The sequence below is a fragment of the Schistocerca serialis genome, chromosome 7, assembly GCF_023864345.2.
Source record: "Schistocerca serialis cubense isolate TAMUIC-IGC-003099 chromosome 7, iqSchSeri2.2, whole genome shotgun sequence".
Taxonomy (NCBI): Eukaryota; Metazoa; Arthropoda; class Insecta; order Orthoptera; family Acrididae; genus Schistocerca; species Schistocerca serialis.
Window position 1 is genome coordinate 214,396,737 of NC_064644.1, and position 19,227 is coordinate 214,415,963.

The following is a 19,227-nucleotide window of genomic DNA, read 5'->3' on the forward strand; positions in this document are numbered from 1 at the left end:
AGACTTAGCTTCCAAAAATTAGAAAAATTCAGAAATGCTCACTAGGGACTTTTTTTGTAAAAAAAAGTAAAAATAAATCTTTCTCTCATTTTTTTTTCAAACAGTGTTTTTTTCATCTGTTTCAATTAACATGTGACTTCAAATTATTAATTTATACATGCAAATATACATACTTGGTTTACAGGTAGTTTTGTTCTAACAAGCATATTCCAGTGGAGGACTTTTGTTTTAGATGATAATAGGTTATTTAAATTTTGAAATTATGATTTATGTTTCTATAGTTTCAAAGAGACAACATTCCTGAGACCAAATAATTTCTTTGACTTAGGATACACCAAACGATAAGCATTAGGGTGTGGATTTTCTATGACTTCAAAAGGCCCAATATAGATATCAAAGAATTTTTTAATTTCTGAAGTTAACATTTTTGATTTTTCATGAGATTTGACCAGAACAAGATCACCAATTTTGAAAGTGGTTAATTTTACCCTGTTGTTATGTCTTTTATTCCTCTTTTCCCCTTGTTTCCTCATAGTTTCCCTGACAATATCTTCTCTCTATTGCATAGTTAAAGGTGTACATTTAGGAAATTAAATAAGTTCTGATATAAGATTTGGAGGTCTAATATTAAACATAATCTCATATGGTGAAAATCCTGTGGAACTATGTTGTAGGCTATTCATAATATCTTCAAAATTTCGAATGTGCTCAAACCAGGTTGGATGTTTATGGCTACAATAGGTTCTACAAAGTCTCCCAATTTCCCTCATATATCTTTCTGCAGGATTGGTGGATGGAGAATAAACAGATATAAGTATATGCTTCAATTTTGATCTTTCAATAAACTTTTTCCAAATTTTAGAGGTGAACTGTGAACCATTATCTGATAATATAGCTTTTGGTTTACCCACCTGTGCGAAATAATCTCTTTCAATTTTTATTATAATTTCATGGCTAGTAGCTTTTTTCACTGGATATAGTTTAATTAATTTTGAAAATACATCTACCATAACAAATATGTAACAGTGACCACCTTTACTCTTTGGTAACATTCCATATAAGTCCACTGCGATAAGATCTAAAGGTTTTTCCGGAATAATGTTTTGCATCTCTCCACCACATCTTTGATTGCTCACTTTAACTCTCTGACATTTGTCGCAGGTTGCCAATTCTTTTCTTACCTTCTTTCCAATATTGTAAAAATAAACATTTTCTTGTATCTTTTGAAAGCACTTCTGTATCCCACAATGACCAAAACTTTCATGTATGTAAATGATCAGCTTATCAGCATCTGCCTCTGGCCAACACAGTTTCCAATTATCAGAATCTACATCTGTTCTCCAAAATAAAATCCCCTTATGTAATTTGTAAAATTTATCAAGTTTCTCATACCCCTTCTTGCCTAAACATTCTTTGATTAATTTCCAACTCTGATCCAAATTTTGATTTTTTCTAATTCTGTTACACATAGCTCTAATTGTTTTCTCATTTTCCACCCCTTTCAAGTATCTAATTTTAAATTGTTTTTCCTCCTCTTGTTCAAAAATCTCCTTTTCTCCCCCAATTGGTAACCTTGAAAGTGAATCAGCTACAACATTGTCAGAACCTTTTATGTGTTTGATTTCAAAGTCAAACTGTTGCAGAAATATTGCCCATCTGGTCAATCTACTGTGGTATAAGTTGCACTCTTGTAAGTAACTCAAAGCTTTATGATCCGAAAATACTATGGTTTTATGTCCAATAAGGTAAATTCTAAATTTTGTAAAAGCCCAATGAATTGCCAAAAGTTCCTTCTCTGTGACTGTATAATTTTCTTCATGCTTGAGCAACATTCTGCTTGCAAATGCTATGGTACAATGTATCTTAACTCCATTCTCTACTCTTTGTTGAAATAACTCTGCTCCAAGCCCATAATTACTGCTATCAGTGTTCAAACAAAATGGTAAATTAAAATCAGGTCTGTGCAATAAGTGTTGCTTCCTCAACTCTTGCTTAATTTTATCAAACTCTTCCTGACAACTTTTATCTCAAACCCAAACAGTGTTTTTCTTAAGTAACTGTCTTAAACATGGTGCATTCAGACTCAGATCACTTATATGTTTTCGGTAATAACCGCATAACCCAAAGAACGACTTTAATTGTTTTTTTGTCTTAGGAATAGTAATTTCTGAAATTGCTTTAATTTTTTCTGGATATGCTAAAATTCCCTCGTCTGTGACAACATGACCCAAAAATTTTAATTCAGAAACTGCAAATTTACATTTCTCTAATTTCAATGTCATCCCCCCTTTTCTAAGTTTTTCACAAACTGACTTCAAAATCGAAAAATGTTCCTCCCAATTTTGCCCTGTAACCAAAGAGTCATCTACATAAATTATCAGTTTAGACACAAGCTCTTGCCCCGTACATGATCCAAAGCTCTTATAAATTCAGAAACAGAAGAATTTAACCGAAATGGCACAGCACAATATTGGTAACTCTTACCATTGTACAAGAAAGCAGTGTATTTCCTAGAATTAACCGAAAGTGGTACCTGATGAAAACCCGAAGTTAGATCCAAACTTGACATATATTTTATATCTGTAAATTTATAGAGTAACTCATCAATATTTTCGGGATGGTCTGTCTGTCTGAACAAAATTTTGTTTAAGTGTCTAGAGTCCAAAACGAATCTTACTCCACCATCTTTTTTCGAAACTACTACTAGAGGATTATTATATGCACTGATATTCCTTTCTATTATATTACATCATTCCATCTTTTTCAGCTCTTTCTCAACAGAAGCCTTTTTGATATTGCAATACTGTATGGTTTTATGAAAAATGGTTCATGAGGTTTTACCTGAAGCTCACACTGATATCCCTTTACCCTACCAGGTATGTCACTGAAAACATCACTGTATTCCCACAGCAGATTTTCTAACTGTTGTTTTTGCTCCTCAGATAAATTTTGTGTTTCTGAAATTTTCAAATTTACTAAATTCCCAAATTCAATTTCATCAGTATCAAATCTATGAGTTTCAATATTCTCCAATCTATTTTCTTTTAGTATATTGATACTGTCAAAATTTTCATTACTCTGATCACCAAGTGTGTTCACAGAATTTGTCTGAATGTATTCGCTTTCACTAGTTTCTATCAAAAGTTTTCTTCCAACCCAATCAAATGCTGTATTTACCTTTACTATCCAATTCATGCCCAAAAGAAAATCCTCATTAAATTCCTGAATTACAAAACATCCATGTGTGAACAACTTGCCTTCAATTAAAAATGTCACTAAAGTCTGGCTTTTTACCAATTTACTGCTCTTCCCAGTAGCACCTTTTATCTTTACCCCAACAACTGGCATTTCAACAAAATCTTTCCCCACTTTCAATTTCTTGCTTAACCTTTCAGATATTCCCGAGACCTCACTTCCTGTATCAATTAAACATGTACCAATCCATGAACCAATTTGAACTTTTATATAAGGACTGCAAAGTTGATCACTTTTCTCAGAACCTGTATCCTCATGTAATAAATCACTTTCAATTTCCCCAAACCTATACTTATCAGAATCATATGGTATATCATTACATGTATTATTTGTCACAGTTATAAAATTTGCCCAAGATACAAAATTGTCATTAGTACTCTCTATTATCTCAAATAGCCAAGAATTTTCATCCAAATCACATTGTATACTATTGAAGTACTTATCCTTCAGCTTTTCAAAAATAAAATATCTCATCTTTTTTCACCACTCAGGACATACAGTTTCACATGCTTTAATAAGCATCTTTCTAAAGTTCTTGTCAAAAGAAATAGTTTCACTGTTCAGCCATAGATTCATAAGAAATGTGTGTGTGTCATTAGTATCTGTAAAAGTTTCACTTAGGCTAGAAGTTATACATGTGTCATCATTATTTGTGTAGTCAGATTCTTTACCAACAACATCAAAATTCACACTTTTACATACACCCAGCTTGTGAGCCTTATTCATCCTGGTAACATCCCTGGGAATTTCTATAACATTTTCACTATTTAATCCATTTTCAACCATGTGTATACCCAACTCCCTATTTAAACTAATGAAATACCTTTCCTCAACATCATCATCAATACCATTACCATCATAATCAACTGTATCATCAACATCATTATCATTATACATATTCAGGTCATACACATTCAAATTATCCCCCAAAATATTATTTCCCCTTTCTAAAGTTACCAGATCCCATTCACCAATATTTTCATTCTCACAGCATGCATTCTCTCTTTCATTCACACACGTCTCTGAACTACTACAAATTACATCATCTGACAACGTGTTGTTCTTTTCTGCCCAAGTGTAAAACAGTCAAATTAAATGAATCACAATTACTTTTATCTACTGTATATTCTTGTGTACTGAAAATTTTATCTTTATCAATATCATAATTATTTTCCTCTTGAAATTTCTTCAATAAGTAACAACTAATGACCTCATGTGATAGCTTAGGTTTGGAACTGTCATGTTTGGGTTTATGATAGTCACATCCATTGGTCCTTTCATCATGATCACCTTCTGCCTCAACCTTGCGTACCTTCAAGGGGGCGTCTACTCGTTTTTTATTTCCTGAATTACAACTTGTTCCTGCTTGAACTGCTGATTGTGTTTCTGCCAATGTCTCTGATCAACATTTCTGTTCCCATTCCTATGCCAAACATTACCTGATTGTTGGTAGTTTCTGTTGTACTGATCTCTAGCAAAATTTCTGTGATTTTGATCCCTAAAGTGTTCTCTATTTTGTTGATTATTTCCGCGAAAATGTTGTTCTTGTTTTGGATAAAAATTATGGGCCTTCTTTTGAAAATTGTTATATCCCCGTGAATTTTGACTGACACCATAATAATTGTTTTGTTCCCTTTTTTGAAAGTTGTCATTTCCCCAATTTTGACCATTACCTTTCTGAGTAAACCCACTGTGTGTTCTTGTTGTTACCCTATCCAACTTTTCAATATAATTGAGAAACTGCTCTACATTACTGTCAGGACAATGAACTAAACTCAACTGCATTGCTGATGGCAATCTTCTCTTTAAGGTATCAATTTTGATCAAGTCATCCAAAGGTTTTGTTAAATGAATAAGTTTTTGAAGTTCACTTTTGCAAAATTGTTTCATGTTCCCATCTGATTCTCTATAGTTTCTCCCATTCAAAAATTCACTTTTGATTCTAGTTTGTTTAAGATCATCCCAAAAGTTTTCCAGAAATTTTGATTCAAATTCTGAAAAGGTCATCCCCAAAGTTACAGTCTGGTTTGCCCAAGTCAAAGCTTCCCCTTCCAAGAATTTTTTCACAAATTTAATTTTCATATCATCTGGTGAGTGAGGTAAAAAACAATCCTCACAATACTGTATAAAATCAACGGGATGTAAGGGTCCATCTACCGAAAAGTGCTTCACTGGAATATTAGATACAAGATTGCATGTGTTGACATTGTGATTTTTGCTTTGAAATTCAATATCAAAACTTTCAATTTTTTCGCTAAGTTCTTTGACAGATTTTTTTGTTTTCTAAATCATTGCACTCTACTTTTTTTTCGAGAGCAACCAAACGATTGTCAGTTTCTTGTTGTACATTTTTTACTAAAACTTTTGTGTTCTTCTCCAAATTTTTAATTTCCCCTTTTATCTCATTAAAATCAATTAAATTTCTTTCCCTATCTGCCAGTAACTCATTTTTTACAGTATTAATTTCATCGCTCAATTTAGCATCAAGTTCATTTACTTTTGCTTCCACAGATTCAATTTTTTCCTCAACACTGCCAACTCTGTTCGAAAGATCAGCCACTTGGGTATTGACTGCTTGGACTTGCAACAAAATGTTATCAATTTTTTCATCCCAGTAAGTCTTATTGTCGTCAACTGATTGTGTAATTTCTTTCGTGAAATTTACAAGAAAACTTTTTAAATCAAATTGATTGGTTCTTTCTGTTTCATTTGACCTGTCCTGATTTTCAAAGTCTAATAAATTACTTCTTTCTACTTTAGGCACAATACTCTCGAAAATCTCATAAGTCATTGTGAAGAAAAAAAATTTATACACAACAATACAAAACAAGATAAAAATATTGTTTTAACAATATACGAGGGTTTCGTGACTTATCTGGAACACTCTTCTACTGTTGCAAATCCACGTTTTCCATCCATGTGATTGTTGACCAAAATTCTTGAAATTACTTCTTCTGCCGTGAACAACATTTTTTTGCCGAAACATTACTTCTCCAAAACTTTTACTTCCCATGAACACAAATACTGTAACACACATTCTGAAAAAACTGGTATTAACACCCAAAAGTTTTCTTCCTCGTAGCACTGTTGAAGATCTCGTGAACACAATATCCCGGCTACAGTCCCCAGTTGAAATATGGTATCCCGGCTGAGACACAAAGTTGAAATATGGTCCCCTGGCTGAGACACAAAGTTGAAATATGCTCACTATTTTTTATTTACTTAAATTTGGCATATTTCGTGACAGTACCTTTTCCGTTAGATGTTAACAAGGCGATATTGGTCTTGGCTTCAGTTGTCTAGTGGAAGTATGATTCCAGAATGCATCTTTGTCGGCTGCAGAAATGACCTGGTTCAATGTGTTTGCCTCATTTTTGGTGCTTCAAATACCATTTCTTCGAATGTAGTTTCTTTTTAAAGTTTATATAAAAAAATAGTAACATAATTCAAAATTATTTATGACGGCAACCTGCACATCATTCTACCGTCAACACACACCAAGAGTTAACTGCCAACTGACTATAGTCAAAGATGACTCCAGCGTCAAAGACATTTTACGCAACACACAAGCTTCCACTTGTAATCAGTCTCTTTGCTATTCTTCGACACATTTACTAATAGTAATCAATATGCTTTCACTCACAAAAATATAAGTAAATTAACATATAATAAGGCAAATTATAATAAAAAAATTCTGACAAAAAATATAAGAAAACGTTAACAATTTGGTATCGACAAATCCGGTAGAAAGTAACACATCTCCCAGATCCATTACAATGCCTCATTCAGTACCTTATCAAACTCTTTAATGTGAGCGGACCTTCAGCCTTTTATGGCAGTTCTGCTTGCATGTTAATGTGCAACCCACATTCCAGTGTAACATCTAAATATTTTGCATCCTAATATACTCCCCCTACTGTGAGACACTGCGTTTATAATTTCCCTGTCTGTGGTTTAAAATGGCAAGCACACACTTGGGTTGTGATTGGGTTTCGGAAAAGTTGATTGTTATTGTCATCATCTTATTCCAAATTTTTCCTCTATGAATCTGAGCAATTTCTCCAAGTTTATCAACTCCCGTGTTGCAACAATACCCTTTTTCTATTATCATTAACTTCATAACATTCACATTTAAATTATTATATCTTCCTTCAATATTCATTATGACCCAGATATAGTTTATATTTTAGTTCATGTAATGGATAGCACTGTTCTTGAAACTTGTATATGTTTATTTTTATAAATAGCATTTGCTTACTTTTATTGTGACTTTTGTTAAATAAAACAATTTACCAGTCAATTATAATTTAAAATGCACACATTTCTTTCAGCTTGTGACAATGGCTAGCGAGTATACACGATCATGCCTGGGCACTGACAAATGCGAACGATTTGGGTCCACCCGAGGAAGTGCTATGGAAGCTTGTGAAGTCTATGTTTGTGGAAGCAATTCATCACACCAAGTTGCTGAGGAGAATCAGGAGAAAATTCTTATACCACAACTTGCAAAAGCATTCACCCAAGTACAGCAGGTACCATGATGTTAAAATGTTTTGGAAATTTAAACCCTATATGCCGTTATTTATGAAAAGCAAAAATTGTGATCAGCAGAGGTAATCATTTCATAATTTAATGTTATATTGAACTTGATCTGTTGTATTAGGTGATACACACTGTTTATCAGAACAGGAGGGCCAGAGGACTAGAGGAAAAGAGGAACCAGGAAGGAAAAGATGTACATGTAAGGAAACAGTGCAAGGGAGCATAAGATTTGTACAAGATTAAGGTCAAGTGTCTAATTTGAGATAAACGGCATCCGAGAGACAACTGTGTAGGTTACATAATAAAATAGCGTCAAGGATGGAAACTGTGGCTTGAATGAAGCATAAAGTGTCAGTGCTGGACATCCTGCAAGTACAGGGGGTAATGCATAGCTTCAGAACAAAATTGGCATTTGCAGTGATGGATCCTTTGAAGTTTTCACAATGTGTTGTCATGCAGTCCTCTTTGTAACTGTTAAATCTTTTCATGCGAGCTCAGATTTCTGTTTTTTTCAGAATGATCATTTCCCACACGTAGGTAGGTGTCAGCAACGTATTCTGGCATTCAGAGGAGAAAGCTGGTGATTGAAATTTCTTGAATAGATCTTGCTACAATGGAAAATGGCTTTGTTTTAATGTTTGCCACTTGCAACTTGTATATAATATCTGTAACACTTGCTCTCCTGTTTCGTGATAACATAAAATGAGCCACAGTGTTTGGTTTGCTTCCTCACAGCATTATTGTTCATAATTCAGGGTGTATATGATCTGGGACAACCGGGAGATCCGGGAAAAACCTGGGAATTTTTTCATCCGGGATAAACCCAGGAAACACCCTGGAATTTTTTGGAATTCCGGGAATTTTTAATTGTTTTAGTTTTCAGTTAAATTTTTGTAATTTGGACTGGTAAGAACTGATACTCTAACAAAGAATATTACTGTATCCCGCTACTGCAGAATAATACTTCAACAATAAAACATAAACAATAGAAAAAAAGAAAATTAATTGCAAAGGAAATGCGCCATATACAACAACGACACACAGTGCTCATGCAAGCATCTGCCAACAGCAAAATGTGTCAAAGGCTTTAGGAAGACTATGCTTCATAACAAATTGCCTCCGATGAACATGAAGTCACAACTGTTTACGTTAGATTTGGTTTAGCAGTTACGAGCGGGCCCATGTGGATGCGCAGTTGAGTCGCGTTTGAGCAGTAGTCTCTCCCGCTTCTGGCGACAGGAATGTGGCTGTTGGCTGTCCAAGCAGTCGCAGCAAGCAGCTAGATGCTACCGGGAAAAGGGAGCACCAAATTCATGTTCTTGAGGGAAAAAAACTTGTTTCACAAAGCGCCTTGGTTTTTGAACACATTTTAAGTTGATTTCTGAATGAATCATAAGTTGATTTTTGAATGCGTGGATAGTGTACGTGATGTCTGTCAGGAGAATCCTCGTCACATGTAGAAATAAACTTTCTGCAGACAAAAGGGGATGGGGCTTTACGAGCTGAGCGGAGTAAAGGCGAATGGTAGAATGCCAATCGCTGTCTGATTATGTGGGGGTGCGAATGATCAGCATTGTTATAATTACGAGTGAAATCCGTAGATTCAGACTACGAGAATGGAAGTAAACGATTGACAGGAATGACAGGTGAGAAAGCGTACGTGTGTCCAAGAAAATGAAATTTTGACAGAAAATGTTTGGTCAGATCGCTACACTAGTAAGGAACAGTTGTACAGTCCTCAGCTAGCAGCCACTTAAGTTCTAATCTGGAAGTAATGCAGAAAACGTGTTGTATGAACTCGTACTAACACCTAACTGGAAAATAATCGAGGGATTACTAAACCTGTGATTCTAGCAGGGTTAATGAAGTTAGAAAATCGCCGAACAAGTTTTCACAATGGCAGGTATAGCTACAGAATTGGTGATGACAAGATGTTAGAACGAGGAAGGAGAAGAAACAGGGACCTCACACAAATTATGGAAGACTTACTACGATTCCAAATTCTATAAAAATTTTGTAATACTATTTTTCAATCTCATGCTTGAGAAACTGGTGCGTATGAATGAAATGTGAAACTACTTCATAACATAAAGATTTTTGCTTGTGGTAGGCCTAACAGACATTTGATATTGGTACTACGTGAATTACATTCTGTCGTGTTATAAAAATGGCCCTTTGTGCCAAAACAGTCTCGTTTATTTGGTGTGTGTTACAAAATTGCTGCAATATTAGAAAGGCCTATTTTGTTTTATCCAGCAGACAGTGACAAAATAGTCATAATCAGATCGAGAAACAACACCAGTCTTGGGTATTATTTGTGTTAACAGCTTTTTCAGTATTAGATAACAACATTTCGATTTTTCATGAAAAAAAAGTTTGACGAACTTTGATGAGGTAAAGATTCTTTTGCAGAAAGGAAAGCACGCCATGTAAATCTGTAGCAAAGTTAGAGAGAAATAATTCTAGGAGCTAAGGATTGAAGAAATGTGTACTTTCTTGCTTGTCTCTTGTGTTTATTGATTTTATGTATCCTATATTTAATTTTATGTCATACAAAACAGCAAGTTATTAGGTAATAGGTGCAAATTTTCTGAAGAGTTCTTGTTCTCCCGATTACAAATAATCCCATCCGCTATTAATTGCGAGATTTCTTAAAGAGGGGCAGGCTATCAAACCAGCCGAATGGGAGCAGGATAGGCACCACAGCTTATATGTTGCTGCACATAAAAGATATTTTCCCTGCGTTTCATTTTCTAAAGTGCCGGGAAATTTGATGCCCGTGTATAAAACCATAACAATTCAAAGGATTGATAAGGGAAAATATGCTGTCACTTAACAGGTAAAAGGCGTGTTTTCACCCGGGAGAAAGTGTATTTTTAACTGGGAAATACGGGAATTTTTTTTCTTTGTCCACGTATACACCCTGTAATTGACAAACTGCCTGTTGGCTTCTGTCTTGGGTTTTTTGGCTGACGTTCATCTGATGATTTTTCTGATGTTTCACCAGCATGAGTGGCTGGCATTGTCAAAGTTTCACCCACCATTGCTGGTGGTGGACTTGAGCTGAGCTCATGGGCACAGACTGTGTGTACCTAATGCACCAAGGTCCAAGGGCTTCTCTGCGGTCATGTCCAGTTCTCTTTGCTATCTACAACAGTCATTCACTGCAGCATAGGAAACTGGGATCCATTTACCTTGAGGTTTCCTTCTTTCTTGTTGAAGTTATTCTCATGTGTATGTATTATAGCTTCTCTCAACAAGCAGGTGTGATAGTTCTCAGAATTTACGTGTTGCCAGATTTTACTACAAGATCGATCTCTCACAGCACATGCTATGCCACAGCCGATTTCTCCATCTGCCCCAACCTGCAATGTCGTTTATGTTCCGTGATCCTGGTGTTGATTGATCGTCCAGTCACTCCAAAATAAAATTTTCTGCATGTGCGTGGTATGCGGTATATTCCCAACATTGCAGGTGGGTCCCTTTTCTCCTTTGCTGATCTGAGACATTCTTTGATCGTCTTTGTTGCTTTGTAAATAGTCTTTACACCGTGTTTGCACAATATACAGCCGATTCTGTCCATCACCCTGGGAATGTATTCCAGAATAGCTGTAACCAACATTTCTTTTTCTGATTGTCACTTTGCCAAGTGTTTGGCCCTGTTATACTTCTAATATAACTTGTAGAGTACCCATTTTCCAAGTGTTGTATTTTGTGTCTGAGGCCCTGGGGCTCACGTATTCATCTTGCTCGCATTACAAGCATATTAATCATGCTTGGGTGGTGATTTGATAGTTTGTGCAGGTATTGGTCTGTGTGTCCCAGGTTTTCATCATCCCTTGTAACCAGCATATCTAGAAATGGTAGCTTTTTGTCCTTTTCTACTTCAATGGTAAATTTTATGTTGGCATGGAGGCTGTTAAAGTGTCTTTGGAAGCCACCGAGCTGCTCTTCACCCATGGCTCCACACAACAAAAGTATCATTGCTGTAGCTGTACCACACCTTAGGTTTACAGGATACCAAGCCCAGTGCCTGTGCTTTGAAATGTTCCATGAAGAAGTTGGCCACCACTGGACCAATAGCAGTGCTTTCCAGCTGTTCATAGAAGTTGCAGTTCAATGTGAAATAGCTCATGGTGAGACATGCTTTGTGATGTCTTGTGGGAAAACGGAAGCAATGTGTCAGTTTTCCCCACGTGTGGCTAGAGCAGAGAGGCCAAGTATTTTGGTAGTTCATACGTTGATGAGGCAGGAGAGCTAACTATTGGTCTTAGTGGAAAGTTGTTCTTATGGATCTTAAGTAATCTGAACAGCCAAGGTGGAAGGGTGTCTGTATTGTGCAGGTTGCTCTGTACGTCAACCGGCAGAGAAGATGCCTTGGTTAATCGATTTGTATTCTGTATGATATGCAGTGTTGGATCTGCACGTAGTTTTTGGTACGTTGCCAGATCTAATAGGCCCCAGATCTTGTGCTCATAATCTTCGGTCCTCATTACAACGGTCACATTTCCTTTTTCAGCAGGCAGTACCAATATACTCTTGTTGGCATTAAGATTCTTAATAGCTTGTACCTCTTCTTTCTTTAGGTTGCAAGCTGGTGGTTTTGCTCGGCGCAGTATTCTGGCTGGTTCAGTGCACATTGCTTCCGCTCTTTCACAAGGAAGCGCCCAAATGGCCATTTCGGTATTAGCAATGGTGTCCTCCATATCTATAGTTCTTGGAATGATAATGAAATTCTCTCCTTTTTGAAGGACATAAATTGTGCTCTCTTCTTCCGTCGTGGGTCAAGGTGTCGGTACTGTCTGCATACCTCCTCCCTGTAGAGACCTGTGACGGTCGTTTGCTGCAGCACAGGAAGCCAGGATCCATTTACCTTGAGGTTTCCTATAGTATCTCTGAACAAGTGGGTGTGCTAGTTCTTTTCTACAGCCTGAACTTCCGTGTCGGCAAATTTTACTACATAGCTGGTCTCACACGGAGCATGCTCTGCCATGGCTGATTGCTCCACCTGCCCCAACTTGCAGTGTTGCTTATGTTCTATGATCCTGGTGTTGATTGATTGTCCAGTCATTCCAACATAAACTTTTCCACATGTGCATAGTATGTGGTGTATTCCCAATGTTATAAGTGGATCCCTTTTTCCATTTGCCGATCTAAGACACTCTTTGATCTTTTTTTTTTTTTTTTTCAGTTTATAAATAGTCTTTACCCATGTTTGCATGTCTTCTCTGCTGGCAGACATAGAGAGGAACATGTGCAACACAGAAGCCTTACTACCTTGGCTGAGTGAATTACCTAAGATCCATAAGAATAACTTTCCACTAAGACCAATTGTTGTAGCTCCTGGCAAAATACTTGGTCTCTCTGCTACAGCTGCATGTGAGGGAGACTAGCACATATGTAAAGGACTCGGAATATTTCATTGAGAAGCGGAAGAAACTAAAATTTGCACCAAACGACATCCTGGTCAGCTTTGGTGGTGTTTCTTTATTTACAAAAGTGACACTCAGTGACACTCTGGAGCAAATCACTTCCATTTTACCGCAAGACATCACAAAGCTCTTTCACGTATTTCTCACCATGAGCTATTTCACATGGAATGGCAGTTTCTACGAACAGTTGGAATGCGTTGCCATGGGTAATCCTCGTAGTCCACTGGTAGCCAACTACTTCATGGAACATTTCGAAGCACAGCCACTGGACTTGGCACCTTGTAAATCTAATGTGTGGTACAAATACATCAATGATACCTTTGTTCTGTGGAGCCATGGTGAAGAACAGCTTGGTGACTTCCTAAGACACTTGAACAGCCTCCATGCCAACATAAAATTTACCTTGGAAATGGAAAAGGACAAAAAACCACCATTTGTAGGTGTGCTGGTTACGAGGGAAGGTGAAAATCTGTGACACAGCGTGTATAAAAAACTGAAATACACATACCAATACGTGCACAAATTTTCAGACAGAAAAGAGGCATGATTAATATGCTTGTAACGCAAGCAAGACAAATATATGAGTCACAGCACCTCAGACACGAAATACAACACTTGGAAAGTGTTCTGAAGAGCAATAGGTACTCCGCAAGTTGTATTAGAAGTATAACAGGGCCAAACACGTGGCAAAGTGACAAACTGAAAAAAGAAATGTCGGGTACGACCTTTCTGCCATACATTCCCAGAGTGATGGGCAGGATCGGCCGTGTATTGTGCAAACACGGTGTAAAGACTATTTACAAACCATCGAAGATGATCAAAGAGTGTCTCAGACCAGCAAAGGAAGAAAAGGGACCCACTTGCAATGTCAGGAATACACCACATACCATGCACCTGTGGAAAACTTTGTTGGAATGACTGTATGATCAATCAACATTAGGATCACAGAACATAAGCGACATTGCAGGTTGGGGCAGGTGGAGAAATTGGCCAGGCAAAGCATGTGCAGTAAAATTTGCTGACACGGAAGTTCTGGCTGTAGAGAACAACTATCACACCTGCTTGTCAAGAGAAGCTATAGGAATACATAAACACAAGAATAGCTTCAACAAAGAAGAAGAAAGCCTCAAGGTAAACGGATCCTGGTTTCCCATGCTGCAGCGAAAGACCGTCGCAGGTGGGAAGAGAACCGCACTGGAAATGACCGCAGAGAAGCGCTTGGACATTGGCCCTCCAGGTACATATAATCTGTGTCTGTGAGCTTGGATCCAGTCCAACAATGGGGGGTGAAACTTTGACAATGCCAGACACTCGTGTGGGCGAAACATCAGAGATAATCATCAGACGAATGTTGGCCAATAAACCCGAGACAGATGCCAACAGACAGTTTGTCAACAAGTGGCCATGAAAGCACTAACAATTTTGCTCATAATTGTAATCCTAAGTATTTAGTCGTACGAATATAATAGAGGGAAACATTCCACGTGGGAAAAATATATCTAAAAACAAAGATGATGTGACTTACCAAACGAAAGCGCTGGCAGGTTGATAGATACACAAACAAACACAAACATACACACAAAATCCAAGCTTTCGCAACCATTGGTTGCTTCATCAGGAAAGAGGGAAGGAGAGGGAAAGACGAAAGGATGTTGGTTTTAAGGGAGAGGGTAAGGAGTCATTCCAATCCCGGGAGCGGAAAGACTTACCTTAGGGGGAAAAAAGGACAGGTATACACTTGCGCGCACACACACACACACACACACACACACACACACACACACATATCCATCCGCACATACACAGTCACAAGCAGACATTTGTAAACGCAAAGAGTTTGGGCAGAGATGTCAGTCGAGGTGGAAGTACAGAGGCAAAGATGTTGTTGAAAGACAGGTGAGGTATGAGCGGCGGCAATTTGAAATTAGCGCTCGTTATCCGCCAGGCCTCAACCTCAGCTAATTTCAAGTTGCCGCCACTCATACCTCACCTGTCTTTCAACAACATCTTTGCCTCTGTACTTCCACCTCGACTGACATCTCTGCCCAAACTCTTTGCGTTTACAAATGTCTGCTTGTGACTGTGTATGTGCGGATGGATGTGTGTGTGTGTGTGTGTGTGTGTGTGTGTGTGTGTGTGTGTGTGTGTGTGTGTGTGCGCGCGCGCGCGCGAGTGTATACCTGTCCTTTTTTCCCCCTAAGGTAAGTCTTTCTGCTCCCGGGATTGGAATGACTCCTTACCCTCTCCCTTAAAACCAACATCCTTTCTTCTTTCCCTCTCCTTCCCTCTTTCCTGATGAAGCAACTGTTGGTTGCAAAAGCTTGAATTTTGTGTGTATGTTTCTGTTTGTTTGTGTATCTGTCAACCTGCCAGTGCTTTCGTTTGGTAAGTCACATCATCTTTGTTTTTAGATATAAGTATTTAGTTGTATTCATAGGCTTTAAATTTGTGGATTTATTGTGTATCTGAAATTTAATGGATTGCTTTTCGTGCTTGTATGTCCCCACATTTTTATACTGTTTAGTGTCAATTTCACACCATGCGGATATCTTGTGTGGATCATTTTGCAATTGGTTTTGATCTTTTGACAACTTTACCAGGCAGTAAATGGTAGCGCCATCTGAAAACAATCTAACAGAGCTGTTCAGATTCTCTCCTAATATTTTATATAGATTAGGAACTGCAGAGGTCTTACACCACATGCTTAGGAACACCAGATATCACTTCTGTTTTATTAGCTGACATACTGTCAGTTACTACAAACTGTGACCTTCCTGACAGCAAATCATGAAGCTAGTTGCACAATTGAGACAATTTTATTAGCAGTTTTATTAGAAGCCACTTTCGGGGAACGCTGTCAAAAACCTTTGGGAAATCTAGAAGTATGGAATCAGTGTGACATCTCCTGTTGATAGCATTCATTACTTTGCGAAAATAAAGACATAGTTATGTTTCCCGAGAATGATAATTTTTAAATGCATGCTGATTATACGTCAATAATTTATTTTTTTCAAGCAAATTCATAATGTTAGACCACAATACGTGTTCCAGAATCCTGCTGCAAATTGATGTTAGTGATGGGGAGCTGTAATTTAGTGGATTACTCCTATTTTACAAGAACCACAACAATGAAAATAGGATTCTTCTTTAACATTTAGTGTTTTGAGTGAATCAGTGGAGTTTACAGTGATTTTGCAAACATGATAAATTGGTTGTATTCTGTAAGTGTAATATATAACTGCTCTCAATTATAAGGATGGTTTGAACACTGCAGTGTTTTACTACACATGGTCCTATTGGAGGTGGTGTGCCCTCACCTTCCACTGACTTTGTCAGATTAAATTTCTGTAATCTCTTTGTCTTTTGTTGATGTAGCTCTTTACTCATTTCATGTCTATGAAGCTTTCTCCTTCTCGGTGGGATCCATGGAACATAATGAATGAATGAATTAATTAATGAATGCATGAATGAATGAATGAATGAATGAATGAATTTCATGTGACAGAAATGGTAGGTACAGGCAGTGAACATAAGATTCAAGAAAAGGGCAGTAACTAAGTGGTACTTGTGTTTGACTCAGTATTCACAAAAATGTGGAACCCAAAAAAACTCTCCTTGAAGTAATTATAAATGTCAAGAAGAAATGAACAATATACTACTTGTCCATGAGTAGTTGACGATTCAAGTGGTGGCTGCCAGGAATGGCAGGAGGCATCCTTGCCACTGCATTAGGTCAACCCAAGAGAGAGGAGCAGTGAGGGAAAGGTACTGTTGGCTCGTGGAGCAGTGCTGGCGCCATTAAACATTTCATGCCTTTCAGTGTGTACAGTGATATTTTGCATCTAGGGACAGCTCAATGTTGGCAGTTCTCTGGGACAAATGAATATCTTTCAACTGTGCTGATTTTCTTCTGTTCAGGACAGGACCATTGAAATCATCAAGTTATCATGGATGAGCTTTATCACAATTGGCTAGGAAACAGTAATAACATTGTTGCAGAAACAGGATTTCTTAAGTCAGAAATGTGGCAAGCAGCATGTATTGCATATGCTATTAGAGTTGGAAAATGTACAAAAGTTGTTACTAAGAGAAATACAAGTTGGTATTGTTAAATATAAATGATAGCTTGTTGCATATCCACCCATGTCGGCTACTACCTTAGTAGTGTACTACAGTTTTAGAAATTCAAACCGTTATAGCACATGTAAAACACTTTCATAATGCCTTCCCATGTTTGTGGACCCAAAATAGGAAGACTGATGTCATTCCAAAAATATCAGCATCATTACTGATGGATAGTTCCATTAGTAACAGAATGACACTCAGTGATTGTTTTTGCACATTAAGGATAGAAAAGACCAAGGATCACAATAAAAGACCAAAAATTTAATATTGCATTTTCTACATAAGCAAAGGCACACAAGTTATGTATTTTAAGAGTTGAAGTTTCATTCTTATAAGGAGACTTACTTAAATAAAACTTTCTGGTAATGGAATGACACAATTCAGACATGCATATTGTTTGCATTCATAATGCAACAATTATTCAGCTCGTCCATTTCCTATAAAAATTCACAAAAATTATACAGTGAAGAGGGATAAATGGGAAACAAAATGGTGTAGAACATAAATGCATGAAACTAATATTTTACTAACAAAATAAAAAAAAATGCTGGTAACGAAATGACCCTTAATAATAACGGAATGACACTTTCACTTGAAAATTACCAGTTTTATTCTTCACTGCTGATTGGGCAGGGAAAATGTTAGCTATTCCTCTGATCTATAGTAGGTGCAGCTAGTTTCTCTACAATTTGTCTTTTTCTGTCCAACATTTATCTTCCGTTGAGGGAAATGTAAATATCTTTCCATTTGCATAATTCTTTCTAAGAAATGAAATTTCGTAACCATCTTCAGGATAAATCACCTGCCCCACAAAAAATCTTGATCTGTTTCTTATGGCATAGGAAACCAGAGCAAAATCCCCGTGATACAAAGCTGTATGATTGATCAGTTCTTGTGAATTTTCTTTGGCTGAAAATCGCTTTTTGAAATTCTGCACAAACCTCTTGGGAGATAGCGAGTAATGCTGGTACTCAATAATATATGGAGTGATAGGTGTAACAGCATGGATGGTTTTTATATGGTCTATTGGAACTATTCCTATCCACGTTTGATCTAATTCCTCTGTATTCTCTGTAATTTGCAAGGCAGAGATATAAAAAATGTTTATGCCATGACATCTTTCATGTGCAACTTTTGCAAAGTCCTCAGCAACAGATAGTTTGTGTTTCCCAGCTTTGCAGATATTCCAGACTGCACACTTTACAGTTCCACCAATCCCATCCATGATACCTTTGCCATGTGATGTGGCAAGGAAGTTCCACGAAATATTTATTCTATAACATTCTCTGAAAAATGTCAAGTGGCAAACAGGAAACGCTGCTTAAATCGACTGGCTGCACCATCACCCATGAATGTGACAGATCCTACCTCTGGGTTTGTGGATATAATGTACTGTACAATTTTACTTAGGAAAGCATGCACTGAATATTTATTATGATCAAGTTCATCACTAACAACAGCACAAGCATATCCATCATTTTGTGAGTCCCAAACATATGCTGTAAACAAAGTGATTTGTTGTTTTGACCAATGGGCATTCTGGACTTCATTCTGCAGTTGAACAGTATAATTTTCTGCAAAATCTACTTGCACCAAATGTTCTTCTTGTTTGCAGAATTCTTTTTGTTTTCAAAAAATTTTGATTGTTGTCTTTTAATAAATGTATGTTCTAAGAATTGGGGTAGCATGTTTGAAAGAACATCAAGACTCTGGCCAACAGTTCCATGAATCTCTTTCAGAGTGATTCACCGGTTCACTGTTTGCCATTGGGTCCATTCAATCAGCTTCTTCATTAAGTTCTCATCCAAAGAATACTTATCTTTCAAAGATACATTTGCACACTTTTCACATTTTGACATCATGCAAACGTCTT

General features: G+C 37.1%; 1 protein-coding gene across 1 annotated transcript in view; it reads left to right on the forward strand.

Moving 5' to 3' along the window:
* Positions 1–19,227, forward strand: part of LOC126413339 (probable E3 ubiquitin-protein ligase HERC1) — a 722,413-nt gene that overhangs the window by 43,864 nt on the left and 659,322 nt on the right. The window contains exon 5 of the mRNA XM_050083249.1: positions 7,587–7,787. Coding sequence (XP_049939206.1) covers positions 7,587–7,787 — 201 coding nt within the window. The remainder of the gene's footprint in view (positions 1–7,586; positions 7,788–19,227) is intronic.